At 41.4% G+C, this 19,978-nt stretch overlaps 3 protein-coding genes across 3 annotated transcripts in view; 1 reads left to right on the top strand and 2 right to left on the bottom strand.

Moving 5' to 3' along the window:
- Positions 1-9,941, bottom strand: part of ptchd4 (patched domain containing 4) — a 73,545-nt gene extending 63,604 nt beyond the window's left edge. The window contains exon 1 of the mRNA XM_026194279.1: positions 9,329-9,941. Within this exon, the coding sequence (XP_026050064.1) occupies positions 9,329-9,928 (600 nt within the window). The 5' untranslated portion in view covers positions 9,929-9,941. The remainder of the gene's footprint in view (positions 1-9,328) is intronic.
- Positions 9,942-10,184: 243 nt separating this feature from the next.
- LOC113037325 (uncharacterized) lies at positions 10,185-16,954 on the top strand. Its single transcript, XM_026194282.1, has 3 exons — positions 10,185-10,315; positions 15,840-16,122; positions 16,304-16,954. Exons 1-3 carry the CDS (start codon positions 10,200-10,202, stop codon positions 16,844-16,846), a joined length of 942 nt encoding a protein of 313 aa, XP_026050067.1. The 5' UTR covers positions 10,185-10,199; the 3' UTR covers positions 16,847-16,954.
- A 1,112-nt stretch (positions 16,955-18,066) lies between these two features.
- Positions 18,067-19,138, bottom strand: LOC113037628 (insertion element IS630 uncharacterized 39 kDa protein-like). The gene is made up of 3 exons (XM_026194898.1): positions 18,975-19,138; positions 18,315-18,793; positions 18,067-18,097 (listed from the first exon to the last, which is right to left on the bottom strand). Exons 1-3 carry the CDS (start codon positions 19,047-19,049, stop codon positions 18,067-18,069), a joined length of 585 nt encoding a protein of 194 aa, XP_026050683.1. The 5' UTR covers positions 19,050-19,138.
- Between the last annotated feature and the right edge of the window lie 840 nt (positions 19,139-19,978).

The following is a 19,978-nucleotide window of genomic DNA, read 5'->3' as shown; positions in this document are numbered from 1 at the left end:
TAACATTTTAAATTAGTAGAATGTTATGTACAAGTTTCTAATCAAGCAGTTTATGTTTAACTACATGGGAAAATCATTTTTTTAAATATTAGAATAAGTACTGAGAGTGTAATTCTACTGACATTATTATAGACAACTTAAGTATCATGAACATTTCTCCTGTTGTTTCAGTGGCTACATTTCTACATTTTTTTCATAATATTTTGTGTTTTTATTTAGAAAATTCAAATATAGCAGACAGATTAAAATAGCAACATCTATTTTAAGCTTTTTCTCCTGGGAATAAAACTTGGCAAAAAGTTTTTTCATAGGTTATTTCTGTATACAAGTATGTACAGAAATAACCCTGGTTGTAACATCAAAGAGTAGGATAAGGCATTAGAAGTCCGAAAAATTAATTAGCCCAGACAGCTCGTCACACTGGCAAACAGCAAGGGGGAGGATTCAGGAACACGGAGAGTGCAGAGTGACTGACACAGTGCAAGGAGAGCTGTAGGTCACATAAACCTTCAAGACGGTAATATTGTAGTTCGATATTTTAGTTCGAGAGAGTGATGGGAGTAAGACTGAAAATATATTACATTAAATTCATTATATTATAAGAAATTATAAGAAAACTTGGAAACTTGTATGTAATTTACATATTCTTTTCACCTAAAAACAAGACTGAAGACAAGGCTGGACGATGGTATGGTGAATTTTCAAGATGAGAAAATTTGATAATTGACACTGAATTTGGTTTTTTTTTGTTGTTCCTATCAAAAGTCAAATAGTTGAAGACGCTCTCTAAAGAAAGTATTTTATGATACTGAAGAAAGCTGAAATCTTTCAAATGCTGTGTACTTTCTAGTGTTAGCACAAAGTGAAAAAATTCAGCACAGTTCAGGAGGGCATGAAGTCAAGTTCAACCACAATCCCAGCAGATTATCTTATCTCAGTGCCCAGCCCACATAGTAGAGTAAGCCAACATTCTGCAGATCCAATTGGCCATATAGAGCACACTATCTATTTGAGCTGTTTTAACTTGCTCAAAGTTGTTGTGTAGTTGTTGTTCTGCAAACTGCTTTGCAACCCATCTCAGTTCGTAAAATTTCTTCCCTCCAAGATATTCCACACTCAGTGGTTGTAAGTGATGTTAAGGCAAAGTAGAAATGTTTAGGAGCCACGGTAATTCCACCAAAGTCAAAGTCAAACTAAACTTTAATGTCATCTCTGCTATATCCATTGCAGCATACAGAGAGATGAGGCGACAAGTCTCCGGTTACATCAGTTTAAAAAAAAGCTAATAAATAGATATAAAAAGGAGAGGAAAATAAACATACGCTTAAGTCTTAGGGCATCAAGAGTAGTTACAATTAGAATTTACAATTTACAGTTTGGGGTGGTTTAAAGTGATGAGTGTAGCAGCTTATAAAATGGAGTAAAACAAAATTGTCCATAGAGCAGCATGTCTTACAGAGGCAGTGGTATGTAAAGTGCAAAAGAGTTGGTTAACAGTTTGTGTGGGTGTGTGTGGTGGGGGGGAGGTCTGGTAGTGAGTTCAGGAGTCTGATGGCTTGTGGGAAAAACATATTCCACAGTCTGGAGGATCGGGCCCCAATGCTGCAATAGCGTCTGCTGGATGGAAGGAGAGAAAAGAGTCCATGTGAGGGGTGTGAGGGGTCAAGCATGATGCCAGAGGCCTTATTATTATATCAGCGGTTGTGGTAGATGTCCTTTAGCAAACGGAGAGATTTCCGATGATCTTGGCAGCTACTTTAACAATTCGTTGTAGTTTGCTGAGATCGCCAAAATTGCAGTTGCCGAACCACACGGAGATGCAGCTGGTCAGAACGCTCTCTATGGTGCCCCTGTAGAATGTGGTGAGAATGGGAGGAGAGAGGTTGGCCCGTTTCAGGCGTCTCAGGAAGTGGAGGCGCTGCTGGGCCTTTTTGATGATGGTGGAGGTGTTGGTGGTCCAGGTGAGGTCGTCTGAGATGTGAACTCTCAGGAACTTGATGCTGTTAATGGTCTCTACCATGGAACCGCGCATGCTGAGTGGTGGTGTGTGGGTGGACCGAGTCAACGATCATCTCCTTGGTTTTTCTCCACATTCAGTGACACGTTGTTCTTGCAGCACCTGGACGCCAGCTGTTGAATCTCATCTCTGTATGGTGACTTGTCGTTGCTGCTGATGAGTCCAACCACAGTTGTGTTTTCAGCGAACTTGATGATGTGGTTAGAGCTGTGTAGTGTGGTGCAGTCGTGTGTCAGGAGGGTGAATAAAAGTGGGCTGAGAACACAGCCCTGAGGAGCTCCTGTGCTAAGCCTGATGGTGCTGGTGATGTTGTCGCAGATTCGGACGGACCGAGGCCTCTCTGACAGGAAATCTAGTATCCAGTTTCAAACAGAGGTGCTGAGTCCCAACTTGCTGAGTTTGTCAAACAGTTTTTGGGGTACTGAGGATTTCTTTGGCACCATGATGATGGTGGTGAACTTGAAGCACGCTGGGACGATCATCTGGCTCAGTGAAGACTTGAAGATGTCTGTGAAGACATCAACCAGCTGATCAGCGTAGTCTCGCAGCACACGACCTGGGATGTTGTCTGGTCCAGCAGCTTTCCGTGGGTTGACCTTGGTGAAAATTCTCCTCACGTCGGCTGCAGGCAGAGAGATGGTCTGGTCAGTGGTGGGGGGCATGGCTTTCTTCACTTGCGTGTTGTTCAGTGCATCAAACCGTGTGTAGAACTTGTTCAGCTCCCCAGGAAGTGTGGTATCTCCATCACAGCACAACACTCCAACACACCAAACAGTAGGGTGGCAGAGTGCTGAGATTGGTAGTGTATAAAAGTTGCCAGAGCTCAGTTCAGTTATTAACAGTTCCAAACCTCTTCTGTCATTAACAGCAGCACAAAAACTGTGTGCCAGAAGCTTCACAGCATGGGACTTTAATGGCTGAGGATCTCCTTGAGGTGTAATGTGTAGGTGCCCCAGTACTTTTGTCCATATAAGGTATAAACTTGCAGCTATAGGAATGTACAAAAACATTAAATTACTGTTTTACTGAAGCTGTACCCCACGTTAACACGTTCACATGTTTATATTAAGTGGCACAGCACGATGGCAAGGTAGGAAATGGCACTGAAAAAAAATGTATGTAATAAAGAATGTAATAAACTACCTCACTCTGAAGTGGCAAATGACAGTGAAATGACTCATTCTAATTTAGTGGCTCTTCAGTACTACCATTTATTTTCTTTTAGCATTACATTGATCATTTATGTAGAGCAGTAGCTGTCATTCAGAAAACAGCCTCAAAAGATCTTTTTTTTCTATTTACTTTTGTGCAACAGCAGATTCTTGTGGCTGTAGGAACTATAATAGGAAAAAGATGAAGGCCAGCAAAGGGAAAAACATGGGGTAGAGGGATTGAACATCCAAAAATCAGCCTCCAGGGCTAAAAACTGAAGCCAGTGCAGTTCCTAAAGTGTCCTCTTGAGTCTAACTGAAAAAGACAGTCAACCCCCATAGACTGCCAAATTTTAAGTTCATGGGGATTGGAAAACTTTAAAGCAGAAAACAAACAGCCTGATACTAAAATTTGTTATAGCTTGTTTTTCTCTTCCATTTTTTTAGACTTAAAACAACTTGTATTAATCGTATTAAGACTTGAAGAATTATGGATTATTAGAAACATGGTTACTTTGAATCTGTGGTGGGTTCTGAAACATCTGGCTGCAGCTGTTTGCTTATGTGTCACCCCTGCTAATTGAAGTGAACCTTGACTTTTTGACTGTGTGCCTCTTGTTGGTGCCTTTTGAATCATTTTGGATGCAGTTATCTGAAGAATTGCTTCATGTATTATTATTTGTTGTAACAGCCTGTCAACGAAGTCTGTGTTTCAGTTTTTGGTGAATGAAATTCCAACTATTTTATTTGTATATGACAAAACAATAGTTAGCAGGAATCAGTGTCTGCATGAGGTTTATGGTGACATATTGCTAATATGACGTGTTGCTTTATGTGATATTTAGCACTTGCCTATGTCAATCTACAACACAAATTCTAATACAGCAAAGCAATGAGATCAAATTATGATGATCTTCAATGCCAAAATGATGTCTTTTTTAAAGTACCACATCGGCAGGTACATGGTTTTCCACCTTCTAAAAGAGTGCTTTATCATTCTTTTTGGGAAATGACATGACACTGAATAAAACGGCTCAATGAAGAGAAAACACAAATTCTAAAACCACGCTGGGCTACAACTTGACATCCAAAAGAAGAATACACTGTCTGTCTATCTAACTGAATATTAGGAGCCAAACAGTCTGTAACAGCGCGATGGATGGCCTCATCACTGTGCTCAGACACTGATGCTGCTCGGATGGCTCTGCTGTGGCAGCTCTTGGAGGAAGTTACAACCCACCATCCTGGAATCCAAGCATGTGATACTCTGAATTTGTGTTCATGTCAGTCTGAGCCCACTGTACATTTGCTGCAGATAGAGAAAGTGTAAAGTGGCCTGTACATCACAATGAAATTAACTAGTGGTGTATAAAATGGATATTAGAGTGACTATTTCTGTGTGCCAAAAAGTGATCATCTGCCAGAAAGTGATTCCCGTCCGCTGGAGCGTGCGCAGCTGCTTAAAGCTGTAGTGCCCAGATTACTTATGTAGACAGCTACTTCCGTGCAACTGATATAAGATGTGGTAAGCTGAACACAGCTTCAACCGTCTGTTTGTTGAAAAATATTAACGCAACCGCACTACATTTTCTTGTTAGTAATGGTAACGGCGTTGTAATGATAGAAAGAGTAATTAGTTAGATTACTTGCCGTTAGTAAAGCCGTTACTTGTAACGCCGTTATTCCCATCACTGGTTAACGGTAGTTGACAAAGACCTGTGGTTCTATGGGAAACTGATCCTCAACTTCTTTGCTGTCCTACCTCTGTAAATACTCTTCTGGTTAGATTTCAGGCCTAGTCACTTTTTCAAGCCACGCTGAACACAATAGTAAGTACATTTTGTAAATTATGGATAACATTAGTGTCCAGCAGGACAGTAAAGCAGCATATGCTTTACCTACTGTAAGCAACAAACTTTGGAGCTGACACGAAACACGAAACTCTAGTTCTTCTACTAGCTACTTGGCTGGCTCCAACAGGAAGTCAATCCTCATAGACTCTGGTATATACTCGTAGCACTTCAAGTTAGGTAGTCAAAGCAGTCTATGCCCACTGCGCAAAGTGACTTGGAGTGACATCTTTTATAAATTGTTTTTGGATGTACAATTTTGGTCCACTGAAGGAATTGTTTATGAATGTTATGTTGCCGTCTGTCTGACCTCTGTGTTACAGGCTACCTATAATCCAAACGTGGCCATTGTGGATGTCTTATTAATATCAAACAACTTAGACATCATTTTTATACTGCTTCTATAGTATCTGCAGTCTAATGTTTCCAGAGGGTGGAGGGCATGTTTTCTGTACAGAGATCAGCAGACATCTTGGAGATGTCTGCTGATCTAATCTTTAGAGAAAGTAGGGTATTTTGTCAACACCATCAGATGTCAACACCATCAGGATTTTTGTCTGACGGTGTTGACCCTTTTTCTAATGATGTTGACAAATGTCACAAAAGTGTGCTATTCACCATTTATATTAAGTTATTTTTTACTAATATTTCAGTCATATTACTTCTTGTGTATTTTACTGATATTTCTGCTTCACGGATGTGTCAAATATTATCAAATTTGCCTTATCTTGAATCTCATTGTGTATGTATACATTATTAATCCTGTAGGAAAATACTTAGTCCTCTGCATTTAACTCATTCACTCAGTGATGCAGTGGGCAGCTACCAATCCAGGATAGCCTCTGTTTGTTGGATTTGAACGCCCAACCTTTCGATCATGTGGCATCTACTGAGCTAGCTGTCCCCCGAGAGCTATTCTTTAAGTGATGATGTATGAATCCTGCTTCCAGGCCCAAACTACTCTGTGTTTGTTAAGCCTGTTGTGCTGTTAAAATGTTTTAAGGCTTTTTATCTTGTTCTATTACATCTGAACAAGCCCCTAAAAACAGCCAGTGATCACTGTCAGCCTAACCATCGGAAACCCTCACGTTAACTTTTATCAAGTGGAAAAAAGTTAGCATTCATCCTCCAGCTTCACTGTGTTTATGTTATGCTAACACAGCTGTGTCGCTAGCGATCACGTAGCACATCACTATATACCAGCTAGCCCAACTTCAGTAACCTGACAATAGTCACTGCTGTTTAGTTTTCTGTCTCCATTTATGTTGGAAGTGGTAGCAGAGCTGGTATATCATGTTCAGGTGGAAACAAGCAATCTAACTTTAACTTTAAATTTCATATATTCTGTTTTCATGGATGCCTGGATGTTACACCTGCTAGTGCAGCCACACTGATCATTTTATTAAAGATGAAAGAATTTAGACAGTTTGTGACTCTCAGTGATGCCGCAGAGTTCCTTTGCTTTGGGATCTGCAGCAGAGTTTGGACCTGGAAATGGCTAATGACATCAAACTTAATGGCTGGATAGCATTTCTATTGCTTAATGCATAATTGTGTTGTGAATATTCATCCTTAATCTGTGAAAAAGCACAAGGTTCAGAAGAATTATAGTAATTAAAAAAATGGTACATTTCAGGCTAGAATAGCAAAGGGGAACCTGTCAGCAGAGGAACGAAAGAGAAGGAACAGGGATGATCAAAAAAGAAAGAGAGAAAAAAAATAACAGCCAGCCTGAGTTGAAGAAAGAGTTTCTCATAAAGGAAAGGGAAAGATGGAGAAATAGAGTGAAAGAGGGAAAAATAAAGAACACCAGTGATCTGAAAGGAAGAGAAAAAAGTCAGAAGAGAAGGTTTTGGAAACAAGCACAGAGAGTCTAAAGGAGAGAAAGTCCAGCAAGGTCTAAACACACAACCACAGAGAACTTTAGGAATCAAGGAGTAGTAGGTAGCTGGTGAACTATTAAGATGTAGAACTTGACATGTGCAAAAACAGAATTGTTATGATGTGTCTTGTGATATTACAAAGGTTGTTAAGGTTTAATTGTCATTTTGAAAGAAATAATATCTTGTTTTCTACTAGTGTGTCACCACCGTCAGATTTGTGTCACCACCGTCAGCACCTTGTCAACTCCATAATATGGAGTTTTTGTTTATTTTTCTCTTTTGGAGAACCATATAGTTTCCTCCCTCATGATCTTCCAATAAAAATACGTAATTTTCTCAATAAATGTGTAATTTGCATGTTGCTTAATATGATTGTTTCTTATACAGATTAAATACAAGCTTCTGAAAATATGTATGACTGTAACTCTAATAATAAAAAGCCAAAACAATCTTACTTTTAAATGTGGTATAATTACTTTGAAAACATATGTGCATAAACAATAGAACAGAGAAGCTGCTAATAGTCAAAATAGCTGAAACAACTTAATTTAAAATATATATTTTTGCATTTCTTTGTGTCTGACGGTGTTGACAAAAACCTTGCACTTCTCCAGCAAAAACATAAATTATTAAAAAATGTTACACCTGGGAGATTGTACCAAAACATGGTGAGACAGCCAAAACTTTGTGTAACAATTATATGTAAATATGTTTTTGAAAAATCAAAAATTATATTTTAGAAAATTAAAACCTGTTTTGTCCCTAATCTCAGGAATCACAGATATGACAGATTTAACCTGGTTACAAACAATTAAATTGTTTAATTGAAGCAGATAAACCAGTTAAAAAAACAGGAATATGTAAAATAACAAAAAAAGGTACTGAATAAATCAATAGACTAACACATAATAGATTAATAGATTGTGTTTGTTTATAAATAATTTGTATTCATGCATATCATGTTGATAACACAATACTGATATTTGTAAATAAAAAAATATAACATTTACTAACAATGTAAATTTCTTGCACCTGCCATAGACATCCCCATGACCTCCAAAAGAATTGCCCAGTTGTAAAGTTCAAATGCTGAACGTCTTATTCACGTCCAAGATAGGCCATGGTTGGACGTCCAAATTGTGAACCTAGTTTGGACGCCATATAGATGTCCAGAATTGATCATGGACCAACAGACCCAATATGCACATCTATTCGAAGTCCAATATTTAGGGAGATAGACCTCTCCACCATGTTTGTGCTGTTATAGAGATTTTTATTGGAAATACCTGACAAATACTCAAAGCCAAAGTCTGCAGTTTTAATGAGTGAAATTTCAGAATTAGTCTATTATTTAGTGTTAATTAGCATTTTCTATGTCTGTGCATCGCGGTAGTTATGTTTATTGATATGGCTTGCTAACAAAGCTAGCATTAGCTGATTAGCATGGTTGTGGCCATAATACTAATGCTGACTTGACATTACCAGTTTCAAAACACTAAGATGTCACTAATGTTGACAACCAAAACGCTCAGCTTGAATGTTTACAACAAGTCATTTGCTAACTAATAGATGATGTCAGAGTGATCTGTCCATTTTTTATATCCAGTCTATACTTTGAACCCACAATGCACTCCACTGCCTGCCTTGTGGAGTGACAATACTGCAAAGTGTGCTAATCTCTATCAACAACAAATGGAAATGAATATTCCTTATTGAAAATCATGCAAGAGTGCAGCAGATTTACAGCTCATATATATGTGAGCCTTCTGAGCTCCAATATACCTTAATGTCTACATGTTGCATCTAGAATTCTTTTTTTATGTTGTGGTGGGTGGCCTGTAATAAATACAGCTGCAGATCCAGTACAGGTGAAGCTACAGGCAACCAAGATGGGATACCTGTAAGGCCATAGCTACTGTGGCCAATGATTGTGCAGCCAGGAGGGAGACACTGCATCAAAAAAAAAAGTCATATAGTCAGGATATCCCTGTGTGTGTGTGTGTGTGTGTGTGTGTGTGTGTGTGTGTGTGTGTGTGTGTGTGTGTGTGTGTGTGTGTGTGTGTGTGTGTGTGTGTGATGTGAGTGAGTGAAGGTGGAGGAGCAGATCAGGGCAAGCGGCATGCAGCCAATCAATTCACCTGCACCAAAAAGGGAGGGTGAAAACTGGAAAGCCGGCTGTGTGTGTGTTATGGAGAGGCTTCCCCTTCGCTGGCTGATATATGAGGCACTGTGCAGCCCCAAATTACAGTCTGGTATACAAGTGTTTTCTGTTCATTCAGAAATTATAGCAAGCTCCGAGGGCCAGCCTCAGAGCTTCACATGCTGACTGCTGGGGCTGCTGCTCTGATGGAGATGGGTTTGGGGAGCGTGTATGCGCACGTGAAGGGCCTGGCTGAGAGGGAGAAAGAGAGAAAAAAAAACCCTCACCTTTAATGTTGTGTTCGGATAACTAATGGGCACCTTGTGGAAAGTGCTGTTGGAAAGCACAGCCTGCCTGATGTCTTCGAAGATGGTGATGATATCATCCAGTAGGCAGCGCTTGTCCCTGTGGCTCAAGACGCAGAGGTGCGCGAACGTGAAATTGAATCCCTTGTAATTGACGCGCAGATCCAACACCTGCTTGTGGACCTGCAGGACCTGATCGGCCAGCTCCAGGATGTTCCCCCCGGACTTGGCGAGCAGGATCAGCCTGCCATATCTGCCCGGGGTGTGCAAATCCGAGTACAGCTTGTGCTTTGACTGGTCGATTTGAAACAAGCTGTTAGCGAGACTCCGCTCGATCTTGGCGAGGCTGTGAGTCGGGGCGACCAGTACCTCCAGGTCCGTCTCCGGCTTGAATCGGCTCAGCACTGTAGATCCGAAAATGATGGTGAGCACCGCAGGGACGGTGAGGAAGAAAACGGGATGTCTGCTAACGAATAAGCCCAGCCAGTAGAACGAAGCCTTGAGCCCTCTGTGTATCACTTGCCGCAGCATCCTCCACAAAATCCAGCTTGCAGATGCCCCGTCTCCTCCGATGAAGCACATGTGACATCAGACTCCGTTCCCCGGCTTAGTACAATTCGTAAGAGAATTACACCAGGCTACAACACCATGCACACACTCTTACATGCACACACGCTTACACACTCTCACACACACGCACTCGCACACCTGGAAAACAGCACTGCAGCAATTCGCGGCAAGGCGGGCTAACGCGCGCGCGCGCGCGCACGCACATACACGCACGCACATACACGCACGCATACTCAGACAGTCACAAAATCATAGTGCGTGAGCCGAACGAGACGAGTCCACGATGTCTGATCTCAAGCCATTCCGCCTGCGTGTGATGGAGAGAATGCTGCGAGTCTCCTGCTCTGCACCGGCTGCAGTAGCAGCGACGAGCCGCGGCAGTGGGATGTGCATGTGTGTGTGAGTATGTGTGTGTATGCCTTCTGTCTGCCTCTACAGCTCTCACACCAGCGGTGGCGCCTGATTTATGTACTTAACTGTAACCATGTGGCGGGGTTGAAGAGGAAGGATGGATGTGGAGGGAGGGAGGAGAGGGGTGACCCGTGGTTATTTTTGGGAACCGGGGAGGCAACATGATAGTTGTAAAATGCTCCCGCAGGTGGCTGAATGACCAGCAGCACTTGGAGAAATGAGTCAGTGTTAGCTTCATGAATGGGGAAAACCCAACTTGTGCAGTGCTTCACGCTGAGTGGTTTGTGCAGGCCAGGCATGGTGGTGTAAATGGATCATTCAGCACAGACCTCCCTGATGTTTTTTTTTTTAAAGTATGTCTTTGTAAGTTGTCCAGTTATTCACATTCATATTGCCAAAATCCTCGACAATTTAAATGGACATTTGAGAAGTGCATAAAGATATTTCTTGATATATCTTTATATTTGGATGGACACTAACATGGACTGCAGTTCTCAGAAATGACCTTGATTCATCCTTTTCTTAGAATTGGTATAGACATGCTAAAGGGAGCAAAGGTCCAACAAGACCAAATGGCAGGTTGTCTTGGTAAATTAATTGGTTCCTGTGTAGGGCTTTTCTACTCCACTGAAGCACTCTTTAAACAACATGCCTCATTCACAAAAGCACTTTTTTCTATGCCTAAGTGCTTTATATTTAACATTCACACACAGTTACAATCGATGGTTTAGTATCTTGCCAAAGGATGCTTTGGCATGCATCCTGGAGCAACAGCCAGGAATTAAACCACCAACCTTCCAACCAGCCAATAACCTGCGCTAGTTCCTGCCATCTCAGATCTTAGGGCGACAGTTATCTCTCAAGGACTTAATATTGTAGATGCTGGTGCATCAAGACATCTGTGCCAAAGGAAACCATGTGTATAATCATGAGACGCAGGTGCCATGGCATTATTTTTTTTTGGCGCAGTATTAGAACTCGTCACAGCAAATTTCAATGAATGCACCTGCTCTTCAGTGGCGCAATCCCAATCTGCAAACTCACAGAATCTGAGGTTCATTCCTGCCAAATGTATGGGGCCTGTCCTACTCTCAAGTCTTCAAGTGCATATGGGCACTCATGAGTCAGCATATACTGCAAACCTTCCCTTAGTACTTGTCCAGAGATCTTAGTGACATTAGTTATTTTTCAATATATCCTGCCCCCCACAAAATGTACACAAACCAGAAAAGGATTATATAGTTTACCAGCACCAACTGGCACTTAGACTACAAAAATGGGAAAATTAATATGAAGTGGTTTTTTTTTTATTCAAACAAACATGAATCTTTGAGATCTAGTAACAGGAACCTGAGTAGAGTTGTGATCGTGGATGTGATCGTTGCTATTCTCTCCATATAAAACACAGTCACACAAAAGGCTGTTTATTAACAAAAGAATATATATACTAATAGGAGGCTGTTGATTATGACTCTTAGCATATGATGTCTACTTCTGTAACAGCAAACCCATAGCATAGAGTTCATGTGCATGGTGGTGTGGTGGTTAGTGCAGTTGCCTTATTTCAAGAAGGTCCTGGGTTTGAATCCGCATCTGACTGGGGCTTTTCTGTGTGATATTCACATGTTCTCCACATCTCCACATATAGCGTAGTAGCGTAGGCTCCACTTCCCCCTCCCCCACCTAGTATTCCTGAATTGGAGAAGATTAATTAACTGATTGATGGACAGTGTGAAGAATAGTAACACTATGTCTGTGGAGCAGATGACATCTGTGGTAATTTAGAACACCTTTTACTTAAGCTTATGTCCATAGACACACTGGAACAATTCCAAATTGGGTTCTATACCCCCCACTCAATGACAAGTGTGACTTTGTGTGGAGTCTGACTTGCTGGTAAAGGAGTCTCTTAATGTAGATGTACAGTAGTAAGCTTTAAGACACCCATTAATATAGCAGAAAGAGGAACTTCTGATCAGCATATGTAACATGGGCTACAATAGGTGTAGACCTGTTTGTGAGAGTACTTTGTAATCCAGTTCTAATCAGGACGTTTGTTTCAGAGAAGGCTGGATAATTTCTGTCCATTTGTGGGAACAGCACTAGCTAGTGGTGTTCTGTCAGGACAAGAAAGGCTTGACAAATCTAAAAATAGATATTAATAAAAGGTACCAAAGCAAATCAATCGCTCCCTCATCTTGGACAGTGTTGTCATAAAACGTCTCGCCTGTTTGCATCTATCCTTTACATTACTGCCATCTTGTAGCCACAGTTGGCTATTGCGCTGAAAGCTGCACTTGTTTTGTGTTCATAGGAAACTGCAGCTGTCTCAATTCTGGACAATCTGAGTCCAGGAGCATTTTCTGGTGATTGCACTTGTACATTGTGGATAAACCTCTGATCTTTCACGGTTAATTGATGGGAGATCAGTCTGCAAGACAAGCTGCTGCTGGCTCAGCTTTCATTGCTCTGAGGTCAGTTACGTTATGCCCTTTGTGTGGAAACACAGCTAGCATTAGCAAGTGAAAGAGCTTTAGCGATTTATCACTGTAATACAGGAGCTTCATCTTCGTGAACAGCTTGTACAACATGTGTGATGTAGAGAATGGAGTCTGAAAAAGTTGTTATTAAATAAGATAATACATTAGCAATAAAATCTGTGACAATAATAGAAAGATGATTGCAGCTCTGACCATTCTATCTAAGTAGGCAAGTTGATCAGGTCAAAGCTTTTTTCAGATTAGGATCTATTAAAAAATTGTCCTAATGTAATACGTTTAACCAACAATTTTTCCAACACTCCGCCTTTATTTTTCATTCATATTTTAATCCCCACTGTAGATATGGACAATTTCCCATGTCATAGACTGGCCAAGCTTTTTAATTCAGGTGATTTTTTAATTATATTATCAATCAAAAACTGTAGAATCAAAAGTGTTAAGGTTTTTGCAGAAGAGTTTACCCCACTGGATTACACTGGACAATTTTTTTTTCCTTTTGTTTTGCAATTTGAGTAAATCCTAGCCAAAGTCTACTTTAGTGTCTGCTGTTAGTGCCATGCTTAAAATGTTTTTTCATTGAAGTTATGCCACACCTGGATTCATCTCAATGAGAAACGATGGAACTAAGGCACTTTGAGCACACTAGACAACCCCTGAAACAAAGGTATAGAAATACATTTCTATAGAGTCTATCTAGTATTTCTCCACTTACAGTTTTTTCTGATTGCTTAAGCACATTTATTGTAACTATTGCTAATTTTGCAAAACTCTTCACACAAATAAGAAAACCTGTCACCCAATAATCAAAACATTGTAGTTCTCTTGCAAAAGCAAACACAGCTAGATTAACTCTTCACACCTTCGTAAAAATGGTGTTTCCGTATCAAACAGTACACACAAGCCAACATCTACTAAGCACACAATGCGCCAACTGCACACTGATGGTATGAATACAAAACACATCTGGCTTTTGCTTTCTCTGTGCACAAGGTAGGCTATGTCAGTTTGAGCTCATACTTCTGTCATAGATCCATAAGCATAGAGGGATCCAAACTTCAAGTACTGGTGTTTATTCAAACACATCAAAACAAACACAAGTGTTCATTTCCAAGAATAGGATTATTTGCAATCGCCATAATGACTATATGGGTTACTTGGTCTGCAGTGAACATGCTTCCTCTGCCCCAGCATCTGGTCATCTAGCAATTCTGTAAAGTAACAATTTCAGTATTTTTACATCAATGGTATTGGTGTGTTTCTCATTGGCATATGGCAGTGCTACAAATCTTTGTGCGAAGTGACTGTACTAACCGATTCTCATTTCAAGATGTCCTTATGGTACTTGCTACAGTGTAGCGGCTCGAGTTAGGCTGGACCCGTTGGCCAGCTACCCTCAGGGTCATTCCACGGTTGATTACATGGTCCACTATTGTAGCTCTGATGTCATCAGCAATTCTATTTCTTACTCTTCCTACCCTTCCTCTCCCCCCTCCTCATCTTCCTCTCCCCCCTCCTCGTCTTCCTCTTGCTCCTCCTTGTCCTTGTCGTCCTCTTCATCCTACTTCTTCACCTCCACGTCCTCTTCCTCGGCCTCCTCTACTTCTCACTCTTTCTGCTCCCTCCATTGTACTCCGCACACACAGCTTACCTGTATTATAGTGCTTAGGCTGATTGCAAAGTGAACTAATTATCTAGAAAAGTTTTCACATGTGAAAGTGTGCCAGACAGTTGGCAAGTTAGTGTTAATGATAGCCATACATGTGTATACTTTTGCTAGGAGTGTGTTGGAAATTTGGTAATTGAGTGTTGTGCAGTGAATTGTGCCTACAGTTTTGCAAAGTGTGTGTTACAAAATTGCAAACTGAGTGCAAAGCAGTTTTTGTGCTTTTAGTTTTGCAAACTCAGTGAGTGGTTTTGCTATAAGTCTGAATAGTTTTCGAGATTGTGCTACAGGAATCACAGTTAGGGTTTAAGCATTCAGAAAAAACTGTAATTGCTACTCTGCTACTGGCATGCTGATCATCAGTTTGGGATAATTAAATGTTTCCGTTATTCACTGATGGCTGATGGACCATCATGAAACAAGGGGACAAATTTGAAGAATATGGTTGTAATCGTGGAAGCAGAAAATAATGTAATTCAGCAAATCCTGGATCCAAGGGCTCAACTGATAGATTTTACAGTTTTTGCTCGTTGCTTGAACACTATAAACCCATGCTTAGACTAAAGTAACACAACTTGAAGCTTTTGTTACCATACCCCAAACACATGTACCCATACCTTAAACAAAAGTGCTGCTTTGCACTCTGGTTGCAATTATGCAACACACATGGTCCTGCATACTACACTCTATTTCATACATAAGACACTTCGTTCAAAAATGAAATTTCAGGGTGCCATTTGGAAAACACATGTATCCAAAATACAAAACACATCGGGTAATTGCAACCACTCAAATATACACCTGAAGGCACTTACTTGCAAAACTGAACACCAATTAGCCAACCACAAAAAGCCCTCAGTTTAGCCATTTCAAGAACTTTGCAAGCATGGATGGAGGGAGAGCAAGAGGAAGAGGAGGAGGGGGTCAAAGAGGCCATGCACGGACCCATATTTCTGATGATATAAGAGCAACTTTGGTGGACCATGTCATCAACCACGGCCTGACTATGAGGGAAGCTGGGCAGAGAGTCCACCCACATCTAAGCCGCTTCACAGTGGCATCTGTAATAAGAAAATTCCGACTAGAAAACAGGTCTGTCTTCATCTCACTGCCTTCTACTCAACTCAGATGGTTTTCATAGTACTGTTCTACAGTTACCATATCAAGTGTACAGGGTATTGCAGGGTGCTAATGCTCCTTTTGCAGCCAAAGTGGTAGTTTCTGTGAAACATACCATGATTACTTATATTGAAGTACAGTGTTGTACAGTGGATGATACAGTATATACAGTGAAGTACTGTAAGAAAAATAAGCAAACCGATGACAATATGTGGTTGTATTTCTCTAGAATGACTCGAAGACCTTCTGGGGGAGGACGGCAACGCCTGTTCACGCAACGGCAGGAACTTGCCGTTGTGGACCTAGTGAGGGCAGACAATGCCATCCGTCTCCACCAGCTACGACGGAAAATACTTGCAGACAGGCGAGTGTTCAGCAACATAGACCATGTGAGCATCACCACCATCAGACGCATCTTGGGTAAACACAGCATCACCATGAAGCAGCTCTACAGAGTCCCATTCGAGAGGAACAGTGACAGGGTCAAAGGACTTCGAGCTGAATATGTACGGGTACGTGTAACTGTCCCTTACATTTACAATAGAGTATTGGTGAAGTCCAGTAGCAGCTGAATATGTACCATATCAGTACCACTTGGATCTATTCTGAGAGCTACACAGGTACCTGTGTGATGGGGTGAGGGTGCTGTATGTGTAGCACTGTAGTACAGTGATATGTTCCCCTTTTTTTCAGAGAATCTTGGCCATGGATGGAGCTGCACAGCCTCATGAATACATTTTCATTGATGAAGCTGGATTCGACCTGAGCAAAACAAGACGACGGGGTCGTAATGTAATTGGCCAAAGGGCAATTGTGCACGTCCCAGGGCAGCGCGGGGGAAACATCACATTATGTGCCGCCATATGCCTTCGAGGGCTTCTGCACCATCATGCAATACTAGGTCCATACAATAGCCAGCACATACTCACATTTCTAGATGCTCTCCATGATATAGTTGTACAGAACAGACCAGATCAGCCCAGGTTTGTGGTGATATGGGATAATGTCAGTTTCCATCGGGCTGCTCTGGTCCAGGCCTGGTTCTCCAACCACAGTCAACTTGAAGTGGTATGCTTGCCCCCTTACTCACCATTTTTAAACCCTATAGAGGAATTTTTTTCGGCTTGGAGATGGCGTGTATATGACCGCCAACTACATGCCTGCATGCCTCTTCTGCAGGCAATGGAACAGGCCTGCGGCGACATTCAGGTGACAGCAATCCATGGATGGTTTTGACATGGAAGAGGATATTTTCCCCGGTGCCTAGCGGGAGAAGACATTGCTTGCGAAGTTGATGAGGTCCTGTGGCCAGACCCCAACAGACGGCGGGATCCATGAGCCCACGTATGCACAATTGTCATGATTTTTTGTTTACAGTATAGTGTTTTTTCTATTACTGTATTATGGGGTTTTTTTTGTTTTTGTTTTTTTTTGCTTTATCTGAATTCATAGTACTGCAATGTACAATATTGAGTAGGTCTATTTGCTTTTTTGGTTGTTTGCAAATGTGTCTCCTGAAAATATGCCTTCTGAATGAACAATGGAAATCAAAGACTGCAGTGCTTTATATAAAGTAGACTAGTGTGTTCCTCCTGCTCTGTAAGTGTTTGCATATGATGCAAGTATGTGTCATTTTGTCAACAGAGTTACATTTTGACAAAGGAATGTTAGGTTTTGATAGCAGAGTTTAGGTTTTGAGAGTAGAGTTTCAATTTGGTGCAGATGTGAATGGTATATTTCCCAGTGTTGTGTCATGTTTACTTGTGTTTAGGGTTTTGGCACAATGAGCAAAGTCTTGCAAAATGTGTTCAGGCAACGGGCAAAAACTGTAAAACATAGACAAATATAAAACAGACAAAAATGTGTCAAAATTACTACCAAGTGCTTGACTGGCCAGCCAATCCGCCTCTATGACCTGAAGCCCATAGAGAATCTGTGGGGCATTGTCCAGAGGAAGGACATCTGAGCCAAAAATCAAAAGTGACCTGGGCTTCAATAACATCTTAGCAATATGAGATAAACAACCTATCCTATTTTGACACACTCAGCTCAGATATACAAAATTGGGGCTAGTAATGGTTGCTAGTAGCATAATTTAAATAATAAATTCCAGAATGTAATAACACTAGCAAAGAGTATAAATAATGCTAAAACATCCCAAAAGATCTATAAATGGACTGGAATTCACACCACTTCCTCTAATTAGGAAAAAAATACCACTACTTCTACTAAAATATTAATAACTATAATTATCTTTGTCACGGCGGGGTGCATCGGTGTGTTTGTTGGAGCGGACCCAAAAGCAGACACTGGAGGCAAGGAGCTGGTTTGCAAACTGAAGGTGAGCCTTTATTTCGGCTGAAAACATGAAACTATGAAACACCAAGCATAACTATGATAAACTATGACGAACCTATGACTGACCATGATAACAAAAGGTAAAACTATAACTGTGACTAGATGACATGAGGGAAATTCGCAGACATCCTGACAATGAACAGTAAGAGACAAAGGACTTAAATACACACATGAGGTGATCAGGGGAAGTGGAGACACATGAGGAAACAGCTGACTAGGATGAACATAACGATGCACAGGAAATGTAAACTAAAACACAACGACATGAAAACTGGACTTTCAAAATAAACAGGAAAACATGACAAGACACATCTCCAAAAGTTGATTCTGTTCATCTGGACGTAGCGTTTTGTGGGAGAAATGTAGTTGGCGGTCATATACACGCCATCTCCAAGCCGAAAAAAATTCCTCTATAGGGTTTAAAAATGGTGAGTAAGGGGGCAAGTATACCACTTCAAATTGATTGTGGTTGGAGAACCAGGCCTGGACCAGAGCAGCCCGATGGAAACTGACATTATCCCATATCACCACAAACCTGGGCTGATCTGGTCTGTTCTGTACAACTATATCATGGAGAGCATCTAGAAATGTGAGTATGTGCTGGCTATTGTATGGACCTAGTATTGCATGATGGTGCAGAAGCCCTCGAAGGCATATGGCGGCATATAATGTGATGTTTCCCCCGCGCTGCCCTGGGACGTGCACAATTGCCCTTTGGCCAATTACATTACGACCCCGTCGTCTTGTTTTGCTCAGGTCGAATCCAGCTTCATCAATGAAAATGTATTCATGAGGCTGTGCAGCTCCATCCATGGCCAAGATTCTCTGAAAAAAAGGGGAACATATCACTGTACTACAGTGCTACACATACAGCACCCTCACCCCATCACACAGGTACCTGTGTAGCTCTCAGAATAGATCCAAGTGGTACTGATATGGTACATATTCAGCTGCTACTGGACTTCACCAATACTCTATTGTAAATGTAAGGGACAGTTACACGTACCCGTACATATTCAGCTCGAAGTCCTTTGACCCTGTCACTGTTCCTCTCGAATGGGACTCTGTAGAGCTGCTTCATGGTGATGCTGTGTTTACCCAAGATGCGTCTGATGGTGGTGATGCTCACATGGTCTATGTTGCTGAACACTCGCCTGTCTGCAAGTATTTTCCGTCATAGCTGGTGGAGACGGATGGCATTGTCTGCCCTCACTAGGTCCACAACGGCAAGTTCCTGCTGTTGTGTGAACAGGCGTTGCCGTCCTCCCCCAGAAGGTCTTCGAGTCATTCTGGAGAAATACAACGACATATTGTCATCGGTTTGCTTATTTTTCTTACAGTACTTTACTGTATGTACTGTGTCATCCACTGTACAACACTGTACTTCAATATAAGGAATCAGCCACTTTGGCTGCAAAAGGAGCATTAGCACCCCGTACACTTGATATGGTAATGTGATATACTGTAGAACAGTGCTATAAAACCATCTGAGTAGAGCAGAAGGTATGGAGGTGAAGACATACCTGTTTTCTAGTCGGAATGTTCGTATTACAGATGCCACTGTGAAGCGGCTTAGATGTGGGTGGACTCTCTGCCCAGCTTCCCTCATAGTCAGGCCATGGTTGATGACATGGTCCACCAAAGTTGCTCTTATTTCATCAGAAATATGGGTCCGTGCATGGCCTCTTCGGCCTCCTCCTCCTCTTCCTCCTCCTCCTCTACCTCTTCCTCTTCCTCTTCCTCTTGCTCTCCCTCCATCCATGCTTGCAAAGTTCTTGAAATGGCTATGCTGAGGGCTTTTTGTAGTTGGCTAATTGGTGTTCGGTTTTGCAAGTAAGTGCCTTCAGGTGTGTATTTGAGTGGTTGCAATTACCCGATGTGTTTTGTATTTTGGATACATGTGTTTTCCGAATGGCACCCTGAAATTTCATTTTGTGAGCGAAGTGTCTTATGTATGAAATGGAGTGTAGCATGCAGGACCATGTGTGTTGCATAAAGGAGTAGGTGTGT

This window comes from Astatotilapia calliptera, chromosome 15 (assembly GCF_900246225.1).
Source record: "Astatotilapia calliptera chromosome 15, fAstCal1.2, whole genome shotgun sequence".
Taxonomy (NCBI): Eukaryota; Metazoa; Chordata; class Actinopteri; order Cichliformes; family Cichlidae; genus Astatotilapia; species Astatotilapia calliptera.
The sequence above is the reverse complement of the archived record's forward strand: the minus strand, read 5'-3'. Positions and strand labels throughout refer to the sequence as shown.